Raw genomic sequence first — 9,674 nt, forward strand, 5'->3', positions numbered from 1 at the left:
CGCTCCCTCAGTACTGCCCCTCCGACAGTGCGGCGCTCCCTCAGTACTGCCCCACCGACAGTGCGGCGCTCCCTCAGTACTGCACTGGAGTGTCAGCCTCGATTCTGGTCTCAAGTCGGAGTGGGGCTTGAACCCGCAACCTTCTGAGAAGGAGAGAGTGCTACCTAATGAGCCACAGAGACTCTACTGACATCATGCAGCCTGTTACAATTTGACCAGGGCTTCTAGAATATACAGCATTTGTGTATGTTTCACTCTGCTGAAATATCACTGAGTCACTATTCCTACTTTATACATTTTGCTAACTGGATTGTAAACAGATTAATCCTTGTGGGAATTTGCCTCCGCTTCCTATTCCCGATCACACTGAGGAATGCGGTGGTTTTCTGCAGAGGGCCCCTGAATCGGGAATAATGTAGCTCCACATCAACACAAGCTGCTGGCAAGATACACGCAGTCTTTGCTGAGCTTTGTGACCCTGCCCCTCGTGCACCAGCACAGGGGCAAATGGTTCATCCTGGCAAAGGGTTCAATTCCATGGGGCACAAGTTAAAATGAAGCAGTTAGGAGAAGGAAGGGAAGAACTGCTGGAACTTTCTCACCCAAAGAAGAGAAGAGCTTGCATTTATATAGCGCCTTTCACGACCACAGGACATCCCAAAGTGTTTCACAATCAGTAAATTACACTTGAAGTTCAGTCACTGTGTTATGTGGGTAGGTGGGGTTGGGGATATGGAGAGAGGGTGGGTAGGTGGGGTTGAGGGATATAGTGAGATGGTGGGTTTGAGGGATATGGTGAGACGGTGGGTTTGAGGGATATGGTGAGAGGGTGGGGTTGAGGGATATGGTGAGAGGGTGGGTTTGAGGGATATGGTGAGATGGTGGGTAGGTGAGGTTGAGGGATATGGTGAGAGGGTGGGTTTGAGGGATATGGTGAGATGGTGGGTTTGAGGGATATGGTGAGATGGTGGGTAGGTGGGGTTGAGGGATATGGTGAGAGGGTGGGTTTGAGGGATATGGTGAGACAGTGGGTTTGAGGGAGATGGTGGGTAGGTGGGGTTGAGGGATATGGTGAGAGGGTGGGGTTGAGGGATATGGTGAGAGGGTGGGTAGATGGGGTTGAGGGATATGGTGAGAGGGTGGGTTTGAGGGATATGGTGAGAGGGTGGGTAGATGGGGTTGAGGGATATGGTGAGAGGGTGGGGTTGAGGGATATGGTGAGACGGTGGGTTTGAGGGATATGGTGAGAGGGTGGGTAGATGGGGTTGAGGGATATAGTGAGAGGGTGGGGTTGAGGGATATAGTGAGAGGGTGGGTAGATGGGGCTGAGGGATATGGTGAGAGGGTGGGTAGATGGGGTTGAGGGATATGGTGAGAGGGTGGGTAGATGGGGTTGAGGGATATAGTGAGAGGGTGGGGTTGAGTGATATAGTGAGAGGGTGGGTAGATGGGGTTGAGGGATATAGTGAGAGGGTGGGGTTGAGGGATATGGTGAGAGGGTGGGTAGATGAGGTTGAGGGATATGGTGAGAGGGTGGGTAGATGGGGTTGAGGGATATAGTGAGAGGGTGGGTAGATGGGGTTGAGGGATATGGTGAGATGGTGGGGTTGAGGGATATGGTGAGAGGGTGGGTTTGAGGGATATGGTGAGAGGGTGGGTAGATGGGGTTGAGGGATATGGTGAGAGGGTGGGTAGATGGGGCTGAGGGATATGGTGAGAGGGTGGGTAGATGGGGTTGAGGGATATAGTGAGAGGGTGGGTAGATGGGGTTGAGGGATATAGTGAGATGGTGACCAAGTTGTTTAGACACTAATGCGGCTTCGCTCAGACCAGCTGAAGACTTTCCTTTCTCTTGATGACACAGAAATTTCAGGAGAACAAGAAAGTAGCTGACAATATTTTTAGTTTTAAATGGCCATTAAAATATTATTCTGGTTTTAATATTCTTTAATATAACTCAGCAGCCCCCTCCATGCAATGGGAGAAGGGCATAGGGAAGGGGCACTCCACAGGAAAGGGGGGTAATGCACTAATGGGCTGCAGCACAGAGAGAGAGGGTCCCGCAGTTACGGTTAGCGACCATTTGTAATGTTACGAAAACCAGACTGTCCTTTCCCTGAGGCCGGCTGAAGCTTTCTTCAATTTCCTGTCCCGCTGTTTACTCTGAGCTGCTTCACGGGGAATGACTGCTGCCAGGAGTGCATTTTTCCAAAGCTTCGGGCTTGTCCTCTCTACCTCGGAAGTGCTAGTTGTGCTCTCGCTACAATAACACCAACGTTTTTCTATGCCTGATATTATCTTTACGGGTCTATGAGGTGGAAAGCTGATTTCACGTCACATTTGATTGCAGTTCTCTTTCTCGTTCATTCATATTCCTTCTGTTATCGACTTCCTCCTTTTCGTTCCTAAGCTTTCATATTCCTGTCTTATTTCTGTGTTTGTTTTGCTGGAATTCTCCCATCCTCCTTTTCTTCACGCAGTGCAGAGTAATACTGGAGGACAGTAAAGATCCTGCACACCCAGATTTGAAAGGCGGCTGAAGAAGTTCTGCTAACTGGTTTCCTGATGGTTCTGTGGGTAAAAGAAAGACTTGCATTTCTACATCACCTTTCACGACCACAGGACGTCCCAAAGCGCTTTACAACCAATGAAGTACTTTTTAAAGTGCAGTCACTGTTGTAATGTAGGAAACACGGCAGCCAATTTGCGCACAGCAAGCTCCCACAAACAGCAATGTGATAATGACCAGATAATCTGTTTTAGTGATGTTGATTGAGGGATAAATATTGGCCCCAGGACACCGGGGAGAACTCCCCTGCTCTTCTTTGAAATAGTGCCATGGGATCTTTTACGTCCACCAGAGAGGGCAGACAGGGCGCCTCATCCAAAAGACTGCACCTCTGACAGTGCAGCAGTCCCTCAGTACTGCACTGGGAGTGTTAGCCTAGAATTTAGTGCTTAAGTCTCTGGAGTGAGACTTGAACCCACAACCTTCTGATTTGGAGGCGAGGGTGCTGCCCACTGAGCCACTGGCTGACACTACAAAATTGAGTGCGTGGTGACGTGTGGGAGCGTGCATACCGCGAGGGCCCCAGGTTGGGTCCTGGGTCAATTCTGAACTACCTGATCACCGTCAGTACAGGTGGTAAGGGTACTACGTTTACCATCATCTCACCTATGCTTAAAGTTCTGGCCTGGATCAGTCTGACAGAAAGGTGACCTTATTGCCGGTGTCCACATCTGTTGCTCTGTTCCTGTAATGTAGTTTCATTGAATCATACAACACAGAAGGAGGTCATTCGGCCCATCATGCCTTTGCCGGCTCTTTGAAAGAGCGATCCAATTAGTCCCACACTTTCCCCACAGCCCTGCAAATTTTTCTGTTCCAATTTCCTTTTGAAAGTTACTATTGAATCTGCTTCACTGCCCTTTCAGGCAGCGCATTCCAGATCACAACAAGTCGCTGCGTAAAAAAAATTCTCTTTATCTCCCCTCTGGTTCTTTTGCCAATGATCTTCAATCTGTGTCCTCTGGTTACCGACCCTCCTGCCACTGGAAACAGTTTATCCTTATCTACTCTATCAAAACCCCTCAAAATTATTTTCTAAGCGTTGTAAATTTAATTTTCTATTGGTGTGATTTTGGCTTGACTGTAATCTCAAGTTTTCCTGACATGATCTCTATTAAATGCCTCAGAAAAACAAGGTTTGGTTTGGGATATGATCTCATTTTCTGAAATCACTCCCATGATTTCTGGCTGCCATCAGTGTCTAGGAAGCCAGAGTCTGAAGCAGAATCACTTGGCTCCAGTTATTAACTGTTGCCTGTCAGCGCTAGGTAAAGGGGGTTGGAGGACTTTAAGATGACATCATATTACTGAATCATTACAATCGTGGGAGTAGAGATTAGAACTGGTTCAGGAACAAATAATTGTCTTGTTTTGTGCAATTATGGAAACACCATTGAAACGTCTAGTTAAATGCAACTGTTGAACATAACTGACAGGCCTAGTCTAAGGTTACTATTAAACACCATTAATGAGAAGCCTAGTCTAGTGTAAACATGGAAATACCACTGCTAGTTACTGAACTACGCCTTGCAGTGCCATTTTTATGGCACACTAAACGATGCTTCCTGTCAGTGACGTTTCCATAGTTACACTGGACTAGGCTTCATATGGAAATGCCATTGGCAAGAGAGCTCTATGGAAACGCTGCCGACAGCAGCCTCGGTCTGGTGTAAGCGGAGACACTCGATAGGACATTTTCTGGACTGTCAGGCAATTTGATTCAGAGTCTTGCTGGTGCTGTTTGGATGACTGTTATACTGGATTGGACATACGGCATTAATCCGTTCCCCCATCACTCTGTGTTTGGGTGTTTGAATCCTCGGTAGCTGTGCTTAATGAGATTCATTAACCTTTCCCCAGTGACTACCAGTTAAACAGAATTGAAGCTAATTCTTCATACGTGACCTGTACTTTTATTAAATCCTTTAACAGTTATAAAATATAGAAGATCTCATTAAAGTCCATTCTGCTTAGAAACAAAAAGTCTTTTCGCTCGGTTATGAAGTGCTGGGAACACTTTAACTAGTAGCTAGTTGGAAAACAAAAAGGCCAAAGCTTACGCATTTACTGGGTTAAAGAGTAAAAGTTATACATTTATTGGGTCAAAGGTTAAAAGTCATGCATTTACTGTGTCAAAGGTTAAAAGTCGTGCATTTACTGGGTCAAAGGCTAAAAGTCGTGCATTTACTGGGTCAAAGGTTAAAAGTCATACATTTACTGGGTCAAAGGTTAAAAGTTATGCATTTACTGGATCAAAGGATTCAAACTGTTTTTTTGTTACGGCTGGTCCATGTGGGAGAGGGTGCAGGTATTCAAGTCTCTTTCTCCACATTGGCTCCTGGAACAGCCTGGTCCAGAGCCGCCATGTTGCCGCAGGAGCGGATTTGCCCCGTGGGAGGCGGTGTATTCGCAGCACAAACTGTTCCTATTGGTTGAAACTCTGATTAAAAACGTTTCTCCAGAGCTCGGTGCTGAACTGCGTTATCCCGTGTGGAACGGAGAGCTATATGGACCAGAACCATCCAAAGCTTGATCACAACTAATGATCTCGCATTAGGGGGTGTTCCAGTTGGTCTCAGTACCCCGGGGCGAAAACCAGACAGGGTTCCTGCTCCTCGTTTCTGCTTGGTGACTCTTGCTTGGAAGTAAACGTGCATTATTGTTGGCTGAGGGCTCAGCAATGGTCGAATAGCTGATCAGCAAACACCGCTAGGCTCACGCATGGAGAATCGCTACTTCACTGAGGTATAGGAGGGGCTGCTGGAGACCAAGGAATTGAATTCCAACAGGAAATAAGGAACTTGTATTTATATAGCGCCATTCACAACCTCAGGACGTCCAAAGAGCTTTACAGCCAATGAATTACATTTGAAGTGTAGTCACTGTTGTAATGTAGGAAATGTGGCAGCCAATCCGCACAGCAAGCAGATAATGACCAGATAATGTGTGTTTTTTAGTGATGTTGATTGGGGGATAAGTATTGGCCCCAGGACATCATGGAGAACTCCCCTGCTCTTCTTCGATATAGTGCCATTGGATCTTTTACATCCACCTGAGAGAGCAGACGGGGCCTTGGTTTACCATCTCATCCAAAAGACACACCTTTGACAGTGCAGCATGGGAGTGTCAGCCTGGATTCTGTATCTGAGTCTCTGGAGTAGGACTTGAGCTCATGACCTATCTGACTCAGAGACAAGAATGCTCCGCAATGAGCCGCGGCAGTCAGCACCTCAGGAAAGAATGCTCCGCAATGAGCCGCGGCAGTCAGCACCTCAGGAAAGAATGCTCCGCAATGAGCCGCGGCAGTCAGCACCTCAGGAAAGAATGCTCCGCAATGAGCCGCGGCAGTCAGCACCTCCGGAAAGAATGCTCCGCAATGAGCCGCGGCAGTCAGCACCTCCGGAAAGAATGCTCCGCAATGAGCCGCGGCAGTCAGCACCTCAGGAAAGAATGCTCCGCAATGAGCCGCGGCAGTCAGCACCTCCGGAAAGAATGCTCCGCAATGAGCCGCGGCAGTCAGCACCTCAGGAAAGAATGCTCCGCAATGAGCCGCGGCAGTCAGCACCTCAGGAAAGAATGCTCCGCAATGAGCCGCGGCAGTCAGCACCTCAGGAAAGAATGCTCCGCAATGAGCCGCGGCAGTCAGCACCTTAGGAAAGAATGCTCCGCAATGAGCCGCGGCAGTCAGCACCTCCGGAAAGAATGCTCCGCAATGAGCCGCGGCAGTCAGCACCTCCGGAAAGAATGCTCCGCAATGAGCCGCGGCAGTCAGCACCTTAGGAAAGAATGCTCCGCAATGAGCCGCGGCAGTCAGCACCTCAGGAAAGAATGCTCCGCAATGAGCTGCGGCAGTCAGCACCTCAGGAAAGAATGCTCCGCAATGAGCCGCGGCAGTCAGCACCTCCGGAAATGAGGGGAAGGAGCTGCAGGTACAAAAAATAAAACTCCCACTTAAAAAATGTTGGAATCAGCGGATTTAGTGCTGTGGTAATATCATTGCTTTTGGTGGCCAGATGATCGTGTCCTGTTGTATGTTTAAAACGGTAAAAGTATCTGGTAGGAATTTGTAACATGGTAAAAATCAAGAAATCAAACGAATCCAGTGGGGGAAAGTCTAAAATGTGGGCTGAGTGCTGACTGACAGGTGTGTGTCTGTGTTTATAACAGGTGCCTTTGCCAAGGTGAAAGACAGCCAGAGGATGAGCGATGAAGGAAAGATGGATCAGGAGCAGGCGGACGGGATAAAGAGGCGCTGTCGGGTGGTTGGATTTGCTCTGCAGGCCGAGATGAATCATTTTCACAAGCGCAGAATGGTAGATTTCAAGCGCATGATGCAGTCTTACCTCCAGCAACAGATCCTCTTCTATCAGAGGATCAGCCAGCAACTGGAGCAGACTCTGCACTTGTACGACACACTGTAATCGAGGAATCTGCCCCGAGACTCTGGCGGTTTGTACAGGAAGAAAAGGCTGCTGAGACTTCCCCAATCCCCTTGACTCTTCCCCGAAATCCTTTCACTTTTTCCCCAATCCCCTTCAACACCCAGTAACAGGTACAGTCACTACTCAGAAGGAACTGCGACACTAAAGACAGCCAATCCTATGTGAGCCGAGCTGCAATGTATAATAAGAACACTTTGCCTCTCAACATCACCACTGCAACTTGTGTTTGCACAATATGGTTAATTCGGAGCTGTTTCCACGTTGTGCTGTAAGAAGCAGTTCAGAGTGTGTTGTTCACCAGTACCACCTTCTTTGTGTGTTACCGGGAAGTCTTTGATTGGTGTGGATCACATTACCAACCAGGGCAGGTGGCAAGATTCTGCTGCACCACATCCAACTCTACTGGGACCACATATTCAGGAGAGCTCCAAGCAGAGACAGCTACACTGACTATGGACGGTTTTATCTTTACCGTCACTTACAGGAGATTTTATTTCCCGAAAAGAGGGATGACGCAGCATTATTTCAGACGCAGGTCACTTCTTCCAGCTCCGAAGGTTTACATCTATTTTCTGACAGAGAGAATATGACTTCCCCTGGCAACCGCCATCAGAGGTCTCTGACTGTGGCAGTCATGGGATGTCTTGATACGATGTTTTAACTGTTGCGATACTTAACCCTTTTCTATACAGGGATGTGCAGGGAGACCTGTGACAATAGAGGAGCCTTTAGTTTTACAGGTAGGATGTAAACTGTGGTAGAGCATTGTGTTAGCAACCGCTAGGCTAGAAATCTTTGGACGATTGGGTTGGCAGACCCGTGTTCTAGAATGTTGGGTATGTTTTTTGCTGGGCTAATGGTATTGGGTTTCAACTGTATAATTGGAAAATGGTAACTGAACGTACAGCAACTCAGCATGAAGAGAGAGCGAGAAAACGAGAGAGGATTGGAGGTCACAGCAGGATGTATGAGAGGAGGAGGCGGCGATGGAGACAGAGTGTAAGTAACGAGAGGCTGCGATAGGTAAAGGGGCGTGATTGCACCAGTGCGACGGATCCTGGGGACGATTTGACACTGTGATTTAGCCTGTAGTTGTGATGTGCCAATAACCTTGCTCCTGGTGTGCCGGACTGTTCAAGGAGTACACTGCACTTTAGATTGTATTCTTTAAAACTGTTCCACTACAATGTTACTCAGAGCTGTATATCATTCTTCAATTGTACACTGATAATCAGGCCTGATTATAAAACAGTGATATATCTGCAATATTTAATATTCTCAATATAAAGATTGCATAATGGTAAACCATATATGATGATCAGTATGTGTGGACTGTTGCAGAAGGACAGAGAACATCATCAGTGTGACTCAGAGGGGCAGACTGCTGTTAGTACAGGCACTGGGCGCTGAACTTAGTCAAGATGTAACGTGTCTTCAGCAGAGAGTATCTAGATCTGCTATTTGAGAGATCGAAGTAGCAACAAATCTCTATCCAAATGTTGAAGATATGGTATCTCTGTAAAATAACCTCGCTGCTCACTGCAGGAGTTGAACAGTAATGTAAACACTATTGTGTCGCATCTCCAGCCATAAAGCCTGGGATTACTAACTTTAGAATTCATGTTATTTCTATCAGTCCTTCGCGTCCCCTCCTCTCCTCACTTTTGGAGGGTTTAGTGGGGACTTGGTTTGGGAGGAGAAATCCTTACCTCAGCCAGCCTGTGCTGTTAACGCGTCTTGAGGTCAGCTGGGATAAACCTGATGCCAATCCGTTGCTGCACTAACATTTTCCCAGACTAACTCCCAGGACAGCCGTTCAGAGGCTCTTGTGTGTAAATGTAACACCCAGTGAGGTCCTGGGCCGCACAAACCGGCAACTCCCCAGGATCACTGAGCCTGTGGATATTTGGGGCCTCGCCTCACACAGGAAGGTTGGCCATTTGGAGGAGGCACCGGGGAGTGACTGGCACCCGTAACTCAGCACAGGTCACGCCTCCAGGAGAGGAAGAGGCAACACTTAGGAAAAGTCCCGCTCGCCCTCACTGGGTAACACTCGGCACATTCCTGATGGCACAAGTGAGACAGAAAGCTCAGAGTCTGGGTAATAACGGGCACAGAATCAGACCCGATTACTGTTTCTGCAATGGTTAAAACGAGCACAGACCCAGACTCTAGCCGATATTAGCAGATGAACATTTAACACATTTGTATGACATTTCTTTGCTAATGGAGGGAATGTTACCCTTTTCCAGCAAGCTGATTAAACTAACAGAGGACTGTTACACAGACCCTTAAAGCCATCCACTAATATCAGCGGCAGCCATTTCTACTCCGCAGCCCTTTAAATTCTTCATGACACCGGAGAAAGAAAATACAAAATAAAATGACAAAACAGAAAATAGTTTGGTACTTTTTGTAGTGATCCTGATCGTTCTGTAATCCACTCTCCAGGGAAGTAAAATAATCTGATACTTTTGGATAATGTCCTGACAGCAGGTTTTGGGTGTCAGGGAACAGAAAGTCCTCATGGTTAGAACTGCTTACAGTGGAAATGGCTGAGTAATATTCTCTGAACTTGCCACAGTGAGCGTGATCCTCCCCCTGCCTGTGTAAGTATGACGCATTCTCTCTCTCTGTTCCATTGTGATGGTGAGTGTGACACT

At 47.5% G+C, this 9,674-nt stretch overlaps 1 protein-coding gene across 1 annotated transcript in view; it reads left to right on the forward strand.

The window, feature by feature from the left end:
• snx33 (sorting nexin 33) overlaps window positions 1-8,628 on the forward strand; it is a 44,306-nt gene extending 35,678 nt beyond the window's left edge. Inside the window, exon 2 of the mRNA XM_085972449.1 lies at window positions 6,737-8,628. Coding sequence (XP_085828575.1) covers window positions 6,737-6,990 — 254 coding nt within the window. The 3' untranslated portion in view covers window positions 6,991-8,628. The remainder of the gene's footprint in view (window positions 1-6,736) is intronic.
• The last annotated feature ends 1,046 nt before the right edge of the window (window positions 8,629-9,674 follow it).

The sequence above is a fragment of the Somniosus microcephalus genome, chromosome 32, assembly GCF_052327205.1.
Source record: "Somniosus microcephalus isolate GS21.2 chromosome 32, FLI_Smic_1.0, whole genome shotgun sequence".
Lineage (NCBI taxonomy): Eukaryota > Metazoa > Chordata > Chondrichthyes > Squaliformes > Somniosidae > Somniosus > Somniosus microcephalus.